Source organism: Dunckerocampus dactyliophorus, chromosome 13 (genome assembly GCF_027744805.1).
Source record: "Dunckerocampus dactyliophorus isolate RoL2022-P2 chromosome 13, RoL_Ddac_1.1, whole genome shotgun sequence".
NCBI classification, from domain to species: domain Eukaryota; kingdom Metazoa; phylum Chordata; class Actinopteri; order Syngnathiformes; family Syngnathidae; genus Dunckerocampus; species Dunckerocampus dactyliophorus.
Genome location: NC_072831.1, coordinates 19,472,115 through 19,495,406, shown reverse-complemented (window position 1 = coordinate 19,495,406; position 23,292 = coordinate 19,472,115). Strand labels below are relative to the sequence as shown.

At 40.6% G+C, this 23,292-nt stretch overlaps 1 protein-coding gene across 4 annotated transcripts in view; it reads left to right on the top strand.

Annotated features, from left to right (window-relative positions):
- daam2 (dishevelled associated activator of morphogenesis 2) overlaps positions 1 to 23,292 on the top strand; it is a 97,257-nt gene that overhangs the window by 38,782 nt on the left and 35,183 nt on the right. For all 4 annotated transcript variants that reach the window (XM_054795836.1, XM_054795834.1, XM_054795835.1 and 1 more), the window contains exons 3-5: positions 7,401 to 7,490; positions 18,021 to 18,095; positions 21,005 to 21,099. In XM_054795836.1, the coding sequence (XP_054651811.1) occupies positions 7,401 to 7,490; positions 18,021 to 18,095; positions 21,005 to 21,099 (260 nt within the window). The remainder of the gene's footprint in view (positions 1 to 7,400; positions 7,491 to 18,020; positions 18,096 to 21,004; positions 21,100 to 23,292) is intronic.

Here is a 23,292-nt window from a genome sequence, read left to right as displayed (position 1 = left end):
GGAAGTGAACCAAATTGGGTTAATTGTGTCTTGACTGTTGGATGAAGCATTACTCCGCTTCCACAAATTCCGAAGCGCATGCTTTCTTCTACATACAACCCACCCAGAAACATCTTGCGTCCTTATGTTTGTTGGGGTGCAGGGCTTGCCATCCTCAATGAGTGTGCAGAGGGGTGAGGAGATAGTTGAATGTGTCAGAGTTTGCTGTTGATTACAGGCTGTGTCTTCATACAGTATATACAGCCATCTTTATCCATACACATGATAAATATTTCATTGCATTGTCATTAGTAATCCATTTGGGACAGCACTACACTGTCAACATTTGCATCCTCAGGAGCTACGTAAGCAGTGTACATAGTATAGGATATATATTTATGTATATACAAGTATTTGATTTGGGACACATGCCTTAGTTTCCCTGCAAACTGGTTTTCTTTTGGCTTAGTCTGCTTACTCTCTGTCTCTTGGTGTCTTTTTTGCCTATCTACATCTTAGCTTTTCATTTGTTCCTCCACTTCCACTACCTGTTTCCCAAAGATGTTTTCAGCATCTTGGCTATGGGAGTGCTTCTGGCGCTCTAAAGTCTTTGTTTTGGATGCTAAACACCAACAACGGGATAGATTACTCCAGCTGTCCAAATCAATTCACAAGAATCTTAAAGGAGGAGACATACTTTCTACATTACAAAATAATTATTAGAGGTTTCCTAGAGGTGATTCATCCATACTGTGATTCTCTATGGAAGTTGCTTTTACTCCCACTTTTGGATTTTTGTGAAAGTCCTGCAAGTTCTTATTTGTGAAAGTATGGGAGCATTTTCCCAGATCACAAGGACTGGAGGACCTGCTGCTTATTTTGGAGTCAATTGTATATCTTCAGCTTCTGTTGATGAGCCCGACACAGATGCTTGGGATGAACAAAAACATTGAGATCCGTCCCTGATTTCAAAACCTCTTGCAACTTTTTGAACCCTGAGAAAAAGGATTTGGCATCATCTCATGTCATTGGATTCAGTCCCTTCCGCATGTTGTGAATAGATTATTTTTGAGATGGTTGGATGGGTACTTTGTTTTTCACAAGCTCAAATGTTCAGTGTTCGGGGTCATGTCCCTATTTTGTTTTTAAAAACCATCACAGCATTTGATGAAACAGTTAAAAGTTAAGATTTTTGCAAGCTTGACCTGTGAGGGAGGAAAAGTTATGTTCCAGTTTGATGACCGCTTTCTCACAGTGACAGTTTGATTCATGTTTTCTTGGCCCAATACGCAAAATGCCTCTACCTGACAATGGCAATCTGCCAATCCCCTTATGTTTTACTGAATCAGCTGCCTCTAGCATGCTGACAGGTTTGAGTGCTTGACCACCAATCTGTACAGCTAGAATATAGATTGACGCGTCTCACAGTTTTGACAATGTTGATAACACAAGAAGCATGATTTGCAACATGGGGAGAAATAAAGACCTATAGCGAATAGCAGAGGGTTTCCTTGGGAACAGCAGAAGGGGATTATTGCTATGAAAGCCCCTCTTGAGGAGGTGAATTTTCACTGAATGGAGTCTCTGGAGTGGGAGCGACAGATCTGGGCCAACTGTAGGAGTAAACTACCTCTACAAGTCCTCGCATCCATAATAGGATTCTCCACCGGGCCTTGACTACATCATACCCATACTGATTGGGCAAGAACGGGCTAGAGCTGCCCTGTCAAAATAATATGAGACACAGCAATGTGTTTTTGTGTCAAAGAATTTTTTTTTTTTTTTTTTACCTTTGCCTTCTCACAAAAATAATAACAGGTAGTAAATCTATACACTTATGTTCTTGGAGGAAACTTTATTTTTTCCCCTAGTAACATGCACCGAACCTGTTATTCGAAATCATGCTTCCCAAGACCAAACAAACCTTGCGGGGTTCGTCATGAATGCTAAAGAAAGACATGATGCCGGAGTGTATTGGACTGCTCGGGTCAGAAGTTATGTTAAATAAATAGACTTGCATTCAAAGCAGTAAGACTCTAGCATTACTCTACACACATGCGCTTTTTGTCTAACTTCAGACCATTTTAACAGTGGTTATCTTCTTTTAATTCTTGTACAAATGTTACAAATTGAGAGTTGTATGGCTGTTGTAAGTGTTTGTATGGCTGTCAAAGATAACTCGTTAAAGGCAGTAACTAAATTATTTACTAAACTCTTTCAATGCCAAAGACCCCTATTGACGTCTTTTCAAAAAGTAACGTTGACTGCCAAAGGTGTCTATTGACGCCTTTTGCTTTTTTTTGCTACAGATCAGAGTCTTTTTCATCTTGTGTGTGAATTTCTGACTTGTAGGCAATGTATTTCTGTCCCAGTAGAGGGCAACAGTTCTCTTGTCCTCCAACCGGCAGCGACAGATTGTCTATGAGGAAGACAGATTGTGGGTTGAGAGAGGAAAATGGCGAAACACATGCAGAAATCGAGCGGAGACAAAAAATACAGCAGCTAACGCTGTCATAGAGCTTGTCTGGTGGTGGATCTGCATTTAGTAGCGACACGATCACGAGATAGAGATAGAAAGAGAGATAGAGGTGACATGGGTGATGTAGGTGACGTAGACACAAATGCAGTTGACAATGGCAGCCGAAGCAACAAGCTAGTGGTTAGCGTTGCTGAGCCATGTGGCGAGATACTGGAGCCTGACACCAGGAGCAGTTCAGAGTCGGGTGACTCAGAACCCAACCCTGATTCTTCTGACGAGTGGCTGCCGTCTGGATCGGTCAGCAGCAGGGATTCATCCCAACATCCAGCAGACCCCACGTCACTCTACTGGAATTTGCTTCTCCGCAGAAAAAGCTTGGTTTTTCAGTTTTTTTGGTAAAAAATCTGATATTTTTGCTGAAAGTACCCTATGTTCTACCGCCAATATCTAAAGATCCAAAACGGCTAGAAACAAACCTTTTTTTCTGATGAGCAAAAATACCCCAAAAGTTGCATGGAGCTCTCTGCTTTGAGCATGACTGGCAGTCAATGGGTTAATTACTTTAAAATGTTTAAAATAAAAATACAGAAAAAATGGCCATATTTCACACGTAGTTGCAAATGATTGCCGCCATTATAAACCTTTATACCCACGGTATAAAGGTTTATAATGGTGGCAACTTAACCCTGGACCTGGAACAGATGATTTATTTTTCGTTTGTTTACTATGAGAATAGTTTTGTTGAGAACCGAAAAAACCCTTTATCTACCAACAACACAGACGAGATTGTGTTCAACCTTGTTATGAAGACAGACCCAAGACAAGTTTCATATGCATACTGTTCATTTGCAGGTTGCTCTGCCTGACCTATTATACAGTAGCTATAATAGCTATAATATCCCTGAAAGCAGCACCCGACCTTTGACCTTCCTGCAATTAAACATCTTAATTTAAGATAACAACATCTAAAAACAGTGCAACAAATGATCAGATCTCCTAATAAGATTGTGTGCTCTCATTCGTTGCTCTCTGTTCTGCCCTCATATTTCTCCTTCATCTGTTTCTTTTCCCTAAGCGGGCGCCTCCATGTTTCCTTCTCTATCTCTTAATTTTGGAGTGCTGTAGAGCCAAACACTGCGGGCATTAGTCCAGCTCTCTATTGTCAGGCAATGTGCCTGTCCGGGCAACGGTGTCCACTGTATTTGGCTTCCAGTCAGTGTTCAAGCGGCATAGAAATGGATAGATGGGTAGCCTAAACTTGTATTTCATGAGATGAAATTATTATTTTTTTAACTTATAGCATCTTAAAATGTTTCTCGCAGTACGACTGTTGAGTCAGCCGAAAAAAATAAGGAGTGTTGCATAACAAGCAAAAATGGAAATGTTCCCCACCCACTGAGCCATAGGGAGCCAGTTTCCTCCGCAGTGCACGCCCTGGGATGCACCCTCTTTCCTTTTGCCTTTCCTCTGTCATGCCTTTACAGTTGTCTGTCTGGCTTTTCAACTCCAAAGCCCTAACTTGTAATTTTAAGTTAGCATGAGTGAAACCATATTATGGAAGTGGTTGAGCCCTGTTTGGACTTTTTGGGAGAGGCAGTAGGCGAGTAAAAGCTTGTGGAGAGACGAGACATTCTAAGCTAAGCAACGGATTTAAACTCACAACTTGTAGCGCTCGTGGAAGGAAATAGAACTGCTAAATCCACTTAGACCAAACGTAAGACATTGCTCTTAACATTTTATGAGTTGTTCAGAGTATGTCTTTGCCTTGAGTGAACACATTTTCACATTTACTTATAAAGCACATTCAGGGTAAGTCTGTACTTTTGCCTCATTGTCTTTTGGGTAATTAACAGCATCTATAGCTTCCTGTGGGTCCCCTTGAGACCTTGACCTCTTGAAATATTAACAATTCTTTTAAGCCTTTCATCTGGCTTCCCGTCTTACTCAGGATGGCTGCAGGACATACACCCTTATAGCCCACCCAATAGCAAAGCTATACTGGAAAACTTTATTTGCCACCCAGACCTTACCTCCCTTGCAATACCACTTAATAAACAGACTCACTTGAGGCAGGATGTCCCATTGAGGTAGAGCTGACACAGAAACACACCCATTTCCATGCAAGTCATTCACACCTACTTATATCATACACAATCCCAGTTTCCTCACGTTCGCCTTTGTGCAGCCCACACTTCCTCTGTACATCATCCATCATCCTTTATTTGGTCCATCTGTCCATCCTCTTTATGTGGATAAACAACATCAGTTCATATTTTTTAGAGTTCATTGTAGTCACCCAGGTTTTATTGGGATCCATGCTCGGGCCTTCTTCCATATGGTGTGAATATTTTATATATACTTTATATGCCATAAACATACTGTCTGTCTTATATTTTGTCATTTGTGTGACCATATGCAATAATGAGCCTAGACACCTTTATTGTGATAATAGTTTTACTGTGTGTCGTACATGATCACAACTTTGCAGCATGTATGGGTTGGGAGATGATTGTTTTCAACTGTTTTTTTTTAAAGGCAGCATATCATGCACTTAGACTATTGCAGCAACATCAAAGAAGTCGTATTCCAAAAGCGAATGACATGAAAGTGTGCTTATCTCTGACAAGAACCCATACTGCTCTCCAAACTTGGCCTGACTTTTTGCCGTGGAATTCATTGTTATTCAGCACATTTGAGAAGCGCGCAGGACTCAAGAAACAGGAAATTGAAAGATAAGGCCTGTCCGTCATTCTGTTGTGCACATGACCACTGCGACAACCTTTTTTGCATTTGTAACATTACTACGCTGTTCTGATAAAAATATGAAAGTGGTCTCAGTAGCCTATGGTTTCATATTTTTTCCCTTTTGAGCAGCAGGTGTAACAATATTAGCTTTGGTTTGTATGAATCCCCAACTGGAGTCTGTTGGCGGAGGTGGACCAGGGCACATCTACAGAAGGTCTGCACAGCCAAAGTGGAAAGTAACATGTTTTTTTTGGGGGGGGGGACTTTTGAGTGCGTGTTTTGAGGTGTTGCTACGGGTCATGAAGGAGGGCCATGTGAAGCAGACCTGCTATTGGAACACATTTTGAACCTGAGGGGAATTTGAGGAAGGAGAAAAAGATGGACTGTTGCATAATGGGGGAAAAAACGTCTTCTGGCTGGTATGGCACGAACATTCCTTCACCAATCCAATTTCCACATCAACTCTGGTATGTCTTCTCTTGTTCAGAAGCAGACCAATTTGTGTGTGTGTTCATTGTGATGGTATTCTGTAATGGTAGTGTGTCAATAAAGACGATATCATGTGTTTTTGTAAAATGCCAGCTTTCCCTATTTCACAGACATTGAAATGTTTACATAAATAAATATACATAAAAACATTATGTGTAAAACATATCCTAACTCATTGAAACATGGGATTAGGGTCTTTACCCACGATAATAAGAGTTATGTTGTTGTTGCTGCTGCTGCATTTTATGTCAGCCAAAAGTAAAAGCAGAGGCTGTCCCACTAATATCTACTGATTTTAATTTAGACCACAATCTACTCCTCACATCCTCCGGATTACAAATCAAGTCTGAGAAGTCAGCTTGTCTCAGGCTTGTCACCTCTTCACCGGGTCAAAGCCCTGCTGTCCAAGCTGCTGCTATTTAGAAGACCTGATGCTTGGAGCTTCTGGGGAAATTTGTGAAAATGAGACCCTTGGATTTGAACCAGATGGGAGCAGTGCCCAACTGTTGATCTCTCAGCTAATTCTCTCTGCCCGACACTACGCCTCAGGCCTCTCAATTTCACGTATGATACATAAGGGAGATATGTGAGCGTCAGCAATGGAAAAACAACATTTAGGTATGTGCGGAATTCTTCTACAGTTTAGTGGATGTTTATGTTTACATAAGAGTTTTATGAAACATGTAAATCATATCACTGGTTTAAATTGCAAGAAGAGGAAAGCAAGAGGGGAGCAGAAGGGCAAGCTGCGAGGACTGGCTCAGGGTTAGGATCCCATTTAGTCAATGATGGTGTTGCAAATGAAAACTTGCTGGGACTGGCTATTCTAAAGCTCTTTTGTGCTTTCTATTTGTATTACATCTATTTCAGGTTGACACCAGTCCGCTTTTTTCTTTTATAAACTGACTGTAATGAGTTATTTTACTGAACGCACTGGGTGAGATGATGTCACCCTTTTAATCTGCTGGGCTCATACTGTGCACTTCAGGCCGACCCAGTCCAGCTGAATGGATAAAAAAAGAACCATGTGAAACTACTGGGCTGGCTTTAAGGGGCCCACCACCCCTGGCACTGTTAGCCATCTTCACTCTGGGGGCGTCTTGGGGGTTGCGGTACTGCTGGCTGACGTCATGGTACCAAAACCATTAAGAGAAGATTAGTTTTAAGCTTGAGCACAAAGCCCGAGTTCTAAAGCATCTCATCATAATCTCGTTTTTTGTAGTCCACCAGTTTAGTTTCATTCATCATGTTCTTCTTTGTCCATCAAGGCATTTCTTGTTCTGTGTCCTGTTCCAGATTTAGCCATCTAACCTCTCCCAAAACTTTGCTTTTCCTCTCTGGCAAACACAGACTCATTTCCTGGGCTCATATGCATTTCAAAAGGGGCAGGAGGCTCCATGTACCCAACTGAAGAATTGAGCAGGTTTGCAGGGTGAATATAAAATACTTGGCCGTGCTGAGAGCGGGAAGGCGGGACAATCAAATGTCACCATGCAAACCTGATGCATCCATTGACCCGTACCAATTGCTAAAATAAATACAAGGTTGTTTTTTTTTTTTACCTTGTATCTCATTTGATTTGCATGATCATTTCTCACAAATGCCTTTGCAAGTTTATTCAATAGGTGTCGCACTATAATTTTATATAACCCAGTATCTATATGGCATGTGCAATGGTTTAACATGAATGCCGCTCCTGTTTTGGCAGGATGAACTGGATCTGACTGATAAGAACAGGGAGGCCATGTTCGCTCTGCCCGATGAGAAGAAATGGCAGATCTATTGCAGTAAAAAGAAGGTGAGTTCTGAGATTTCTTTTTTTTTTTTTTTGGTGGAATTTGCTGTCCTTCTGTTGACCGTCTGCCTTCACCCACAATGCCTCTCTGTCAGTGATGAATGTTATTGAAGGGCAGCTTTCACCAGAGCCAATTTTAAATCAGCTCAGCCACACAGTCAGGCCCAAACCCAACTTCTGATTCTACTTTGGCATAAGCATCGCAGTTCTATGGACAACATCCACATGCTGCATAAGTATTACAGCATTTTTTCTTGGAAGTACATGTAAAACATTAGGTACACATGTATAATGTCTAAATCGATGTTGTGTTGTTGTAAAATGGTCAACATACTATGAAAGCCGATAGAATACACTCTTTAGGCGCTATTCTCTTGCCAAAAGTCTTATTTGCTTAATACTCCTTCACAAAACTCCTAGCCTCATTTTGTGGTCAAATAGTCAGCAGGAAATGACATTGTGCATGGAGAAAAAGGGTAATTCATTGCCTCGTTTTTGCTCAATCACAAATTGAATAGATGGTCATAAATCCTTCCTTGTGCCTCATTGCTAATTTGGCAGAGGGTTTTGTGTCTCAAGCAGAATGAGGGTTGAACCGCTGCTTTGTCCATCTGAAGCAGTTAGGCTGAGCTGATCTGATGGGCTCTGACATCCTCTAGGAAAAGGAGTAAACATGTGCCGTTTTCTGTTCGTGAATGCCGGACTCATAAGTGTAAAATAAAAGTGCAGAGCTGTGTCGAGGGAGGAACAACATTTTTAAATTGGGCCTTGAGCTGAAAAAGTTTAGGGCACACTGTTTTCGAGGCTAGTCAAGGCAAGGATGGAAGCTTCGGGTGAAAATCAGGGAAATAAGAAAATTGTGGGCCTTTTTGGAGGTTGTTGCAGCCTGAAATGGCTGATTTTGTGGGAGCTTTTCTTAAAAATTGAGAAACAAAGTGAAAATTGCAATAAATGGTTTCATTTTTCTCCTCTGTGTAATATCATGTGGAAATTCAGTAACGATGAAATAATTACTTAAAGAACAAAGCCACTGTGAAATTGTCCTCTAAGCATCTTACCAACATGCCACACACAAAGATTAGCATAATGACAAACATTTAGCAAAATGGGCATTATGGAGCCACAACAAAGCAAACCTGTGTTCTAAAATTAAGATGAGGACATAATATAGACAGAATGTACTATGACACCTATACAAACTGTACACTGACTACAAAAGTATTCATTCATTCAAAAGTATTCATGCAAGCTTCATTTCTAGTATACATAAGGAATATATAATAAAATGGTTACTGAAATGTGAGAGATGAGCTCACTTTTGTGAGTTAATGTAGTTGCACATACTGTATACCTAAGGTCATTTTCAATATTTTCTTATTTCATAAACTGTCTTTAGGCTTAGTATATTTAACTGTTATCGCTTAACCAGCTGTTAAAAACAGTATGTTACATCTGTTGGCACAAATTCACACAAATGTTGGTGATGGAGGTTGTGATTTACGACAAATGTTAACACGGATATTGAGTGAGGACATGAGTGTGTGACGCAGGGACGCATTTGATAGGTTGGACAATTTACATACTTACTGTATTTGAGCACTTCTCCTGGACAAATTTGATTGGCAAAAATAAACACATATGGACAAAATGTGCATGGAAGTTGTAGTGATTAGACAAAGTTGTGAGATACGTTCCTCATAATATGCGGGGATTTGTTGAATTGACCTAAATTGCTTAGATTGCTATACTAGATTTGTCTGAGCTGGAGGAAATGTCAGTGATCACTGCATATGAAGTTACGTGCCACTGTGAGGATTAACAAAAGTAGGTGTCATGGTGTGTACCAAGAAAATTCATGTGGATGCAGGATGCTGCTTTTTCCCGTCTGCACTAGTGATTGAAAAGGCGAGCGTCAGGAAAAAGCTTCCCCACCTCTGGACTAAAGCATGTCAGTTTTAATATTATATCAAGGATTCAGTTACTAGCAATAGGTTTATTTTCACATTCGCATGCAAAGTCACAAATTCAGTCATACTGTCGTCAGTAATTTCATTGTCTAAAAGAACTATGCGCATTTGAAGCACATAAAATCGGTTCACAATTGCAAGACTATTGAAGCCAATGCCAAATGCTGGCTCATGCTTACCATAAATCATTTTGACGTTTCCCTCATCTTACAGAGTTAGAAATAATTTTCTCTGTTCGGGCTAAAGGTGAACTAAAAAAACAGCTGTGTGTCCTGGTCAGGAAAACGGAGCGCCAAACATGGGTAGCCCACGTCAGGAAGCTGGAGGAAGTACTAAACAAATACTTCTTTCATGGACGATGTCATGGAGAATGAGGCAGGGGAAAAAAACTATATTGGATAATACCCTGCTTGTCCGCGTGTGACTCTGCAGCCATGAGGCCATGTACACTGTCTGCTAAGTCTCACAAATTTGGTAAAGTGCTATACTGCACAATTTCAGCATGCACACACCACAGTAATGCGCTCTGTAGAATTACAGCGTGGCATGGATTTGACCAGGGAGAAAGCCAATTGTCTGTGACAAACACTAGTTCCCTTGTGTTCCTCTGTCTGGCGACATCGTCGGTTGTTGTGGTTGAACACTTGGGACGGCAACAGTGACAGGCTAACTTTATTAACCTGCAAAACAAACTGGCTAATGTAGTTAGCTGTGAAGGAATGCCTCTTCCATTTTGTTGCTGTCGAGTGAAACAATATGCTCCAAATCCGGTGGAACAAATAAATGCTTCTTCATGGCTGGCCTTATAAAACAGTTTAGACCCTGGAGCAGGGGTGCTCACACTTTTTTAGCCTGCGAGCTACTTTTAAAATGACCAAGTCCCAAAGATCTACCTACTACTATAAATATAGAAAGTATATATATTTACTATATTTATTTAAAAAAAATATGAGTATGTATTTACATATGTTATACATGTATACCAGGAGTGCACGCACTTTCTCAGCATGCAAACACAAGTCAAAATGATCAACCTCTTTCTATAAAACATATAACATATACAAAATATAACCAGTAAACTCTGAAATTCTATTGCAAATATGTTTTTGTTCTAAGTAGCCTATTTTGATACAAATTCAGCCTCATTTGTGTTATAAAAGAACTGAAAATGACTTGGGTTTTATCAGAAAACCTTGTTTTGTAGTTTTGTAAATAGAAGTTTTGTAGTTATTTTGTTCATATCAGGTCTGGTTTAACATCTTACACTTGACAAGCGCTTTTTGATATTGGCTTTTGCAGCACCAATGTTTTTATCACCGGTCTTCGACTCGTCTATGAGAGCTCCACAGCCTGAGTCTACACACAAGACACTTCACAAAAAAATAGTCTAGTTATTTTTACTTTACTTACTTACAAATTATTTACATTTTTTGAAGTCATCCCTACTTGCTTATTTAAAACGTCCTATAGAAAGATCTTAATTCATATGAGATGTAATATCCAGTGTATTTTTCTTACTTTCAACCTGGCGGTGCAGCTAATTTATGACCACGTCTAATCTCGTGGCGGTTCACATATGTACTTCAGAGATACTACTAATCATTTAAATACTGTGCCGCTCGCAGTCAGTAGCTCCTTCTTTAGCAGAAGCCAATCACAAGTTATAAGTGAGCCCTCAAGGAGCTTGTCAAACCATCGGAAATCGCAGGAGGTTATTACTCAATATACAGTAGCAGTCTGACTCACGATGTCATCTTACAAAGAACGCTAAAATCATCACACAGCAAATTAACACTCAAATATTACTACTACTACTACAGTAATAATAATAATAATAATAATAAATACGAGTTTAAATAACAAACAGCTATTTTTACTTATACCCAGAATGCATTAGTCCCAGGAGAACAGGTCATTGGCCAACGGCAGCCATGAGTGCCCAGCAGCCATGCCAGTCGGGCCACCTGTGGGAGCTCATGAATGCCTCTGACGTCACCATATGAACTTTTTGAGTAGATTTTACTTAATATTTTCAAAATGTGACCTACTGATCCTACTTAAGTAAGTATCATTATTCAAATGTACATTACAAAAACAACATACAACATTTACTACCTAATACTAAGTAAACACATTAATATTACAGAGATTTTTTAAATACATACATTAAGTACGGTTTTCTCACATGGTTTACATGTCTAACTAAAGTCCAATTTACTGTGACAAAACATCGTTTTCCAGTGTAGCACACCACACAGACTCTCCTTTCTTGCTAATGTGCAGTCTTTAGTGTAGAAACTGGACGAGTTACGATTCCACATCACCCACAGTCAGAGATGTTTGGACTGCAGTGTCATCATTTCCACCCAGACATGACTAAACAAAACATAAAAATCATAATCCTTTTGCCTCATCTACTTGTCTTGGTCGGTAATTGAAGTGTTCCCAAGCAATAGACTGTACAGACAGAAGAAGGTTTTCAAGTTCTGGTTTCTCCTTGGCACGATCGTAAGCCATGACTGTGGCTAGCCAAAAGCTGGGCTGCACGTATTTATTCATGGAGTAGAGTATATTACAAAGCGGTTACTCTTACTTTCCCTCACTCATGGTGTTCCATGTGGGAACTCTGCATGCGTCTGTACCGTACCAAATGTTCTGTACTGAAAAATCAGATTATGAATACAGTATGTGTGCTGTTACACCCTTAGTGTCCCAATGTTGAAACGATTCATTTTCAATTTGCAAACCTAACATCGTTTTCTGTATCTGGCTCTTTGTACACTGTTTGGCTAACTCTGCTAAGCACGGATATAAGGGAATTAGTGGAAATGGACTCTTTGTACCATGACTAACTACAACGTCTTGTCAAGGCCTTCCATCTTTGCGTAAGCCAGTCATATCTTCACCTCTTATCTCCGCTACAGCCAGCGGTGTTGATCTCTTAACAGAATGAATTTTCATGTGTTTTTGTGTGTGTGCAAGATTATACTCATGTTATGCTTGTGTGCCTGGAAACAGAGTTGGCATGGCGGTGTCTCATTCCTGCCAGTAACTGGGGATTTGTTGGTTTGCTGTTGTGTTGGTGCATGGAACAAGATGTTAATAGCATAGATTTAATAGCACTTGATAATGTGCAGCATCTCCTGACACTCATTAGTGGTGCTGCTCTGACACACACATGACCTCACTTGTCTCTTTGCAGAGTGTCACTTTATTGACAGAAAATGAGAATTTCCTTGTCAAACGATGACTTCCTTTTGGATAATAACATACTAATCACACATGTATATTAGGTGACGAGATCTCGCTAGATTAAAATGTGACCATATTTTTTCTTTCGAGAAAAGCTATCTCGCAAGAATAGGACAGCCAGACGCCTGAACTATGGCATCGCTACTGGGAATGAATGAGTACACATAATGTGGAAGTGCAGGCAGGATTGGAACCGCACACTAAGTGCTCTAAACACTTATACACCTTGCAGAGCAACCTACCAACCAACCTCGGTGTTCCGAGCGTCACTGGTCACTCGGTGGAGTTCATTGGAGTTCAACAGCTGTGGTAGTGTAATGTTTGATTAAAAATGTCTTACATTTGATCAAATGTTAAGTCATATGCAGCTCAAAATACGATCTCTGTATATGACATCCATCAAAACATGTGATACTAGTGTTTATTTGGGGCTACTGTATCTACTGTATCTGTATGTACTGTGCTGCGATCTATTTAACCACACATCAACATAAACGACTTCAAAATGTACCTGCACAGTTTGGTGACTCAGTTCAATAAAAAGTCTATTCTTATATTTTGTCATTGTAGTTAAAATATTGTCTCGTCTCATTCTCGTGAACCCAACATTGTCCCGTCTCGTGAGTTGAGTGTTTCATGACATCCCTACTGTGTATACATTTAAGTGACTCTGAAGGCCTACATTATATACACCTCAGTGTGACCCCAGGCAAAGATATGTGCTTGTGGCTTACATTATAGTACATTTCTGTGATACTGGTAACTTATAAGAAATGGCAAGTGTTACATAATGTCCCAGAATTCAATATCCTTTCCATTTCCTGCCTGTTAGGTGATATTTTATATCCCGGCTTCAATAGACAAATATTCCCTTTAGAGATATTGACCCTTTGGAATGTTTTAACAATCCCTGTCATTGCCTGGACAGGAACGTGTTCTGTAGTGACAGCTGGAGAAGAGAATTTGCAGAAAATTTGGGCTGAAGTTTGTCTCAATATTTTGCATTTAGTAACTGTGCTGCATTAGTTGCCTGCTCATGGCTAACATGCAATCTATTTTTGGATCAGGATAAAACTTGAGTTCTGCCAATTGGACCATGGAACCATCTGCTGGGGTCTCCTTTTCCAGCATATTTTCAGATGCACCAAGGGGAGGGTCACCATACACGATAAGGAAAAAAAATACACAAATACCTCTTAACTGATCAAGGAATCAGTCAGGGTTTCCGACTGTGCCTTGGTTTTGGAGGTTGTGAGCTTGATCAAACAACTTTAATGTGGTTACATTTATATGTTATGTATTTATGTGTTCATGTAAGAATCTGGATCAGGACCTCTGTTTCCAAATAATAGTGAGATATATTAACATGTGACTTCTATGACTCTGTGGTGGCCTCAGCCATCTTCTATGCTGTGGGCTGCTGGAGAGGGGGCAGCACGGACAGGGACAGGAGCAGGATAAATAGACTGATCAGGAGAGCGAGCTCTGTCCTGGACAGTCCTTTGGACTCCGTGGAGGAAGTAGGGGAGAGAAGGATGTTGGCTAAGCTGACATCCATCATGGACAACACCTCTCACCCGCTACATGACACTGTGGGTTCCCTTAGCAGCTCCTTCAGCAGCAGACTGTTATACCCACGGTGTAAGAAGGAGAGGTTCCGCAGGTCCTTCATACCGACCGCTATCAGGCTCTACAACACCTGAACCATTTTGTATTCACTATGTCACTATGCATTATTTACTTGTTTATCTTGCTTGCTGCTGTAACAAGTGAATTTCCCTGCTATGGGATTAATAAAGTACTACTACTACTACTACTACTTATCACTGGTTCGCATACTAGGCTGTTGCTAGTGTCCCAATTAGCATTAATTCTGGGCTCATCAAATACTGCTCAGATCTGCTCTTCACTTTAAAGAGTCAGTGGCCCAGAAATGTTGTTAATGTGCACTCACAACACGTGTAATGTAAAGGTCCGTGGGTTCTCTACCCCTTTCCCTACGCTCTTTGTCAGCATTCCAAGCCTACTGTAAGTTGAAGTACATTTTGGAGCCAAATAAACAGTTGGGCACTTCAAAGCGCTTTGGTCTTAACTGTGGCTGAGGGAGTATTTGGGATTTCTACCCCCTACTGCTCCTAAAACATTGACTTGAAAGGTACATTATGTGTATGTAGGACTATTACAATCTGAGAAAAATACTTGGTGAGTTTGGAAACCCTTCAGAATGGCTCCTTATATAACCAAAACGGCGCTGAAATATGTAATTCCATCTAATCTCGCAATCGGCCCCACTTGCAGATGAAATCAGATGGCATCCGCACAGTCAAATATTTGTGGATTCTGGCATCACTCAAGTATTTTGGTCTTCCCAGTTGCAATATCCCCCTCGACAGATTATGACGCAGAATAGCTTCTATGAGGAATACCGAACAGGATGCTACTGTCCACATCTGCTTAAATTTTGGATGTAAATCATATTTAATGTCACTAGGCACAAGGAGTGTTTTGTGTTTTGTAAACGTGTATAATTGCTGCTATAGAAGGATGGGATGGGCTTGACCCTAGTGTGCCTCATCTGAGCATGCAACTGGAATTAGGGGTGTCCCCATCCGTTATGCACATCCGTTATTAGGCAGAAACCTGCAAAACAAATGATCAGATTACATTGGCGTGCTAAAACCTCCGATATTGGCACTCCGATACAAGCAGTTGATTCCAAACTCTGCTACAATCCGCTACTATCCAGCGGCGGCTGGATAGAGCACACATGATCACAACAACAGCGTGTGCTGTTAACAATAGCAAGGAATAGGAGTGATGGCGGCCATGTGGCAGTATTTTTTGTTGTCCGGAAATGGCAATTCAGATGAGTGCCAAACTTGTTGAAGCAGCATCACACAGGAAACTCCCACGGGATGACAAGAAGTCAATAACTATAACAGAAAAGAGACAGCCCCTGTTGTTGTTGAGCAATGTCGGGTTTAAATACTTAATTGATTGGATAAATTGTTGATAAAAAGTATTTCCCAGATGCAGAAAGAAGTAAATGGGTCCATTTTTCTCATACCTACCCTTACTGACTATTGTTCTGTTTGAATAATATCACTTGATCTAGCCTATTCTATCATTCCATGCTACTAAACAAGTATTTGTGCTGATATGAGATTGATATGGGTATCAGCCCTGCAATATCAGTATCGTATCGGAAGTGGAAAAACATTTTTTTTCAGATTCAGAGGCTATTCTTCATAAAAGGGCAGAGCGAGGCCGCTTGGTTGTTCATCTCCACTTCAGGATCTGCCTGGCATTGCGTGCAGCAGTTTGAATGAGTTCCTTTGTGTTTGATTTGACCTTATTTCAAATTTGAGTTGTATTTAGCTTTAGCTAAGAACCGACAGAGTGCAGTGCAGATCAGGAATGTTCCTGGTTACAATGGCAGGGTTAATATCAACCATACCGACTCAAACCTAAATGTCTTCATTCTTAATTGTGGGAGTGTCATTTACTAAGCAGGAGATTTGGTGTTTCGTTAATCCAGGGGTGTCAAACACGTGCCATGGAGGGCCAAGGCACTGCAGGTTTTGTTTCCAGCCAGTCACTAAAGCAGGTGATTTTAATGATCAACACCTTCAGTTTGAGGGAAGGAGCTCATCAATTAAATCACCTGCTGACGAAACTGGTTGGAGAGAAAACCTGCAGCGTCTCGGCCCTCCAGGGCACGAGTTTGACACATGTGCGTTAATCAGTTGCACACAGGTGTTCCTCGGTTATGTTCAAGTTCCGTTCCTACACTGTAATGTAAGTCGAGTTTTGGTGTAAGTCAGTCTTAGCGCGATTGGAAGATACAGTAGATGAACACATACTTTATTGATCCTGATGCCTAAGTTATACCTGAATTAAACCCTAAGTCACTCACACTGCACACAAAGCACCACAAGTACTTGTAAAATACAGTAATAAAAGATGAAATACAAGAATTAAATGAAACTGTAATAATAAAAAAGGAAAACAACTCTATCTTTACACTGAGGCTCATTGGAAGGTGGAAGTAGAAGAGGCAGGGGAACAAGTAAAACACGAGTAAGACCACTGCGCCTGGTTATTGGTGTCGGAGCAGATGCTTTAACATGCTAAAGGATGCCATTTTTATCCTTAGTGATGGTCATGATAGTCGGAACATTTAACACCAAAAGTGCTGCCAATACTGGTGGGTGTTCCTCCTCTCTGCGCTATGACGTTCATTTTCACTTCTATGGTGATGTTTTTTCTTTTTGTGGGCACATTTGCACCAGAAGAGGCTGCAATATGCTTGATTACAATGTTAAATATTAGGAATGTTTTCAGACTGTCTTAGAATCAAGTTTGGTAGGCTTTTGCAACTACTGAGGTGGCATTTGAGAATGGAGGGACTGTGTAGCTCTGGATTGAATGTGTAGCCTATTATAACCGCACATCCAAATTGTTCTCTCAGACTGCTTTTGTGCATGTGCACACACTATGGACAGGTACGTGTATGCGAGACAGCGGAGAGTGACAGTTATTTTATACGGGCCAAACGAAAATTTACGACAGTTTTTATGCAGTTTAATTTGTAATTGTGAAAATATATATTTTTTTTTGTACAGCCTTTTAAACCCCTATTGGTAACATGTGCTTGCCGGTGATGGTGTTATTATATTTCTTGGTTTCCAAAAATGTAATTTGGAGAGAATTGCATACAATCCCTTGAATGGCAACTTTGGATTTTCCCATCTTTTATTGATGTGCACAACCTGACAAGAATAACAGTGTTTTACCAATGCTCTTAGCCTCAGCTAAACAAGACCAGATGTCGAAGAGGAACACGGTCTATGGTTAGCTCAAGCTACAATTGACCAGGACAAATTGATCTCATACAGAGCTGTTTGAAAAATATTTGCAAAGTGCATGTTAATATTAGAGAGGTATTAGCATAACATGCTGTGACCTAGTCATAACATAAATAAGGCCTGAATACTGTCCAAAAGTAAGAACATAACCTAATAGAAAATGTGTTCTCTCAAAAGACAAAACTTTACAACTCTTAATATTCTGAATGCTTGCACAAACTGAACAGTATAGCTTAATGGAAACAAGGCTTTAGGATGTGCACAAAGAAGGAAAACGTGCCCATACAATCTTGAAATGTTCTTGTGGTGCCTCATTACAGTAAAGTCAAGTACAAGTATCAGTGCTAATTCGTGTGTGTTTGATAAAATTCTCAGTTTGATTTTTGTAATTGCCAGAAAAGTCTGCATGCATCACTTTTGACATTTTGTTTTGTGTTCCTGTACAGGAACAAGAGGACCCCAACAAGCTGGCTACAAGCTGGCCTGACTACTACATCGACCGAATCAACTCCATGGCTGCCGTAAGTTGCTCTTATTTCATATATATCTCATATTTTTCACTAGAATTCCATAATGAATGAAACTGCTTGTGAGCCTCAGCTGTCCCTCTACAGTAATTTTCTTCAATGAATAACTAAAGGACTAAAAGATCACTGCTTCTTTGTCAAAACATTTTTTTTTTCATTGTGTCCCTGCTGACTACACGACCAAATTCCATTAGTGTGACCCCAACATTCTCCCACATGGGGATGACAAACAGGCCAGTTAGACATGCAGCAGTCATGTCAGTGGGAATGGCTGTCGGAGACATGGATGGAGGCCAGCAAGGAACTGCTCATTACTTCTAGCTGTGATTTTTAGGCAGCCAATGAAAACAATATCTGTAGTCAGCCATGCGCTCTGTATTATTTTAAGCACAACTGATGCGATAGTTGTGGTGTGTCATTGCACATTAGGCCACTGACCAGTTTGTGCCATTGACCCATCAGTTGGAAACTGTGTGTCGACAAACTGACTCCAGAAATGTTTGGAGATCATAAAACATGACAGTTTTATAGGGTCCTTTTCGGGATTACATGTCAGCATGACATTTAGAGACTAGTTGAAAGAAGAAGGCTTTGAAACTGAGCTATCGCTGTCCTTCTGGCTTGTAGCAGACCAACACTCTTTGGTTCCCGTGTATAATTTATATTGAATCAAGTCTTGTCATTTTGTGTATTTAGCTACCAAATTGTAAGCTTTGATAGGCTGATAAAGGAGATTTTTCCACTGAAAGTAAAACTCGTAACTCACCCAAGCATTATTTTAAATTTTATGACTCAATTAAAAAAAAGTCTTACAGAGCAATATTTCACTCTCCACCCCATTCATGCACAAGGAGTCTCTTGTTCGAGCTGTATGTCAACCCATCATAGCGAGGCACTATTTCCTCCCCTTACGGAATATTTTTTTTCACTCTCGCTCCCAATAATTCCTCCTCTACAAAACTCCTTACAGCATTTTGACAAGACACAATGAATAATTGAAAGTTGATTTGACTTCAAGACTCAGCTTTCAGCTGAGCATATCAGGGAGAGCCCTCCAGTAGCTGACGTATCGGATGAGCTTATTATTGCGTTGAGGTCTGGCGAAATTTCGCCCACCATCCCGATGTTCATGTATAAGACAACCTCACAACCCTAAAATTGTTTGTTGGCCGCTGAGTGATATTCCCAATGTCCTTATGACTCTGACAAGGGTTTCTCTAGGCCCGCTGTCTCAAAGGTTGTACACTGAGTTTGAGAGCGCCCACTTGGGCAACCATTCAGAACTTATCAAGTGTATTGAAATATTTAACTTAAATGAAAATACTACTTTTAAGCGTTTTGGTCAATACATAGCTCACCTTTGACACAATGGATACAGTCATGTGAAATAATACGACACTCTCCACCAGTCACCACTCAACAACTGCATTTGTTAGTCCATAACACACACAGCCTTGCAGAAAGTCAGTGTCTTTATTTTTAGTAAAAAAATAAACTAGTTTAATCGGACAGTGGGTTTCTTCTTTGGTGTTGAAGACCTTTAATCCAAGAGGAACTATTCCAGCCAAGAAGCAGCAGCCCCGTCCAGTTGCCTTTGATTCGATACACTTTTGTGGATTTTCATGCCCTGGATGATCTGCACAGACCTTTATTGCAAACATATTTTATACTCATGCATGGTCCAAATTAAGAATTTGATTAGCTGTGCTCATCGCTAACACAGTTAATGAAGCATCAAATAGCTTAAGGGCATCGTTCTGGCTCAAAGGGGGTATTTCTACTCATACACCTTTCAGGGGAATACCCTATGCTAGTGCACCAACTGGCTTTAATACTATCCCCATGTGAATTTTGGCCCCGGGTTAGAATGGTCTTACAAATAACAGATGTAGAAGGGTTTGTACAGACGCAGCTCACCACCCCGACTTTTGTGTCCAATTTCCCATTGACTCACAATGCATTTATTGCCAGGGCCAGTCTTCACTGGCGTAGAGTCTCTCAACCATCTGGACATGGGGCTGAGTCGACACAACGGTTGTTTTGACTGCAACGTTTTTCGATTAAACATTCACACATTGAACAGACAAGAAGCGTCTAACATGTGGAGGCTTCTCTTTGCTAGACATCTATTGTTAGGTCATATGTCCCGTCTTGCAATGGAATATTTAGACCCACCTTACATCTTGACGCCCTTTTAAAGGCTTATATTTAAGAAAACGGAGGCCCCCTTTTAAATAAATATCTCTTCAGTCAAATTAATAGGCAACCACTGTGACTTGCTTACTGGTAAAACACACTGTTGAACCTTCGCACTTGGCATGCAGCTTCCATGGAAAAAGACTGGAGGTTAAACAGAAGTCCCTGTGGTCCTGACGGAATGGCAGCACAGCAGCAGCTTGATGCCATTGTGCAGAGCCTTGATGTTGATGTCGGCTAGTAAATTTCTTGGAGCCATGATTTGTACTTCTGAGCCGCCGATATGATATGATATTTGGTAAGGACAAATCTACAGGTACAGTTTGTAAAAATCCACCTAATTTTAAGTTATTACCTCCAGGTGTACATACTGTAAACTACAGTTAAATCTAAATGCAAACAAATAATGACCAAAAAGTTATCAGTATTGGTCTTGAGAAGCAGGGAGTTGGTATCAGCTTGAAAAAAAAAAAAAATCGTGCAACCCTAGTTTTTATGTTCTACTCCCACAAACGTGTTCCCATCATTTTTCAATTCGACCACGTTAAAACTGTAGATTATTGTTTTGATGTGAATCACATTATGGGGGAACTACGATGCTTGGCGGAGGTCTGCGCTCCCCGAGTGCTTCTATGGTTATAACTGAAAACTCCAGGTAAATAATTCAACAGCAGTTTATATGTGGCTTTCTTTTATTTCCTCACCAGATGCAAACCCTGTTTGCGTTTGATGAGGAGGAAATGGAAATGAGGAACAAGGTGGTGGAAGATCTGAAGACAGCACTTCGGACTCAGCCAATGAGGTAACCTGTGAGCATTTTCCTTCCTACACAACTAGCTACATACAGTACAATATATCTATGTCAAGCATACTGTGTAATGCACTGTGCAAGTTCTTTATAGTCTATCACATTATCACAGGCTTACACATTTAAAATACCACTGATTAAAGTTAATATTGATGTAGTATTTTGGTCCTGATCCAGGTTATCTCCCATCGGCATGGTCATCAGCAGCTATTTGGCCTCACTTATCAGCAATTGTGGATTGTGGGCCATTCAATAATACAAAGCTTTTCCACATCAGCAGGAGCTTTAGTGCTGCCTTTCAACTTGTGCCAGTTGCATGATGCAGTAGTTTGGACCCAAACTGTCAACTGTGTTGACTTCTCTAAGAGAACTATGATGTGACAAACGTAATGTACAGAGTGACAAATGCTCAATGCAGACTTTGTGGCTGGGTCATGTCTGGGTTGTGTATATCTGTGTGGCGCTGGTAGGCCATGTGTAGTTATGCTTTTATGTGAGTGTGCACATCTGAGTAACCAAAAAGACCTTAAAGCAATTTAAATGTACTTATTTATTATCACATTAATCATATTAGTTTAAGTAAGGAATATATGCATGATACAATAAACAGCACACTGACTGAATAAAACTGGCCATTGCCTCTGACAGTGTACTTATTTGGGGAAAAAAATGGCTTTGATCATTTGCATTTGTGGTCTCATACTGATTTCTGGCTTTTTTTATTTGCTATGTACAAGTAGAATTATAACATCCACTTTCTCCATAGACAGATTCAACAATATTGAAGTGATTCTGCTCTCTCCGCCATGAGCTCATAGCAATCTATACAGACGTACGCATAGTTTTGCTCTTTGTGAACCTATAGCCAGAAGAAATGTAACGGATGCCTGCCTGTGAGGCTGTGCAAGTGTACGTTGGTAAACCTCACTCCCTCTGCCTCAAGAGCTGCGCTGAACACGCGGCCAACAGTCTGGGCTTTTAGTCGCATGGTCAACGCCCTCGCCTCCCATTACGAAGGTCTTGTGTTCAAGCCCCGGTGCGGGCAGTGCGAAACAGGACTGGTTACAGAAATACATGATTGCTATGTTCCATGCAGTCCAACCCCCAAAAAAGTCAAAATGTATATTTTAATATTGATAATGGATGGTGTTGGCATCAGTTTTGGATTTATCTATCCTTTCTGACTCATTTCTCCTTTTCCGCGTTGTGGAGGGGACAGTTGACCAGGTAGGCATAATGGGTTAATGAACAATAAGTCACCCCAAAATTGTCATACCACACTAAGAACCCCTGGTCAACAACAGTCTTAAGGCTTGGACCAATTCATTATTCATGCTCACTCTATTCTGGTGAGGGTTTAAACATGGGTTAAAAAATAAATAAATAAATAACCGAAAATGACTTATATGAAGTCTTGGGTGTAGATCATTTGAGTGAAATGTGTTTTATTTTGATATTATAGTGTTTGGCATTTCTCCTCAACTTGCATTCACAGCATTTAATAAGCTCATAAACACCACTCTCAATTCTCAATTAGTCAGCATTGCACCTGCGTCTGTGTAATTATCAGAGTGAGTTGTTGCTCATTAAGTCACAGTCGTGTTATGCGTTTCAGCTGTGTTGTGGGGGGAGCAGGTGTGTTCCATAGAATTGGAGTTTTCAGAGAAGTGCTATGCTAATGTGATGACATCTGCATGAATAAGGCAAAGAAATACAGTGTGTTTGACTGATGTTGATGTTGATGTCTGAGGAAAGGGATGTGTCAAATGTGTCAACTTCATCTCGACACATCATTTATGCGTTGCAATTTTATAGCAGTGTCTCTTTCTGTCTGTGCTTAGCTTTGATTCATGGCTATGTTGGGTCATTGCCTAGACTGGCTGTGGTCCTTCCTTCCCTCTGCTTATTCAGAGTGGCAGCTGCTGTGTGGTGTGACAAGGCTCTCCTGTGCCCTCAGACCTTTTTTTGCTTGGTCACACAACCAAAACACATGGTGGGCATACAGAGGGCCAGGTGGTGAGACCAGACGTAGCATTGCTTGCAAACTGCCACTTGAAAACCTAGCAGCTGGATGCCAGCATGTCAGGCTTGTTGTCTTTAAAATCTCATCAGCATGCCAGATGCTTTTGAGAGTGGGCAGCATGCAAGCATGTTCGTGATTACTTTGCAGTATGCTGTACTTCATTC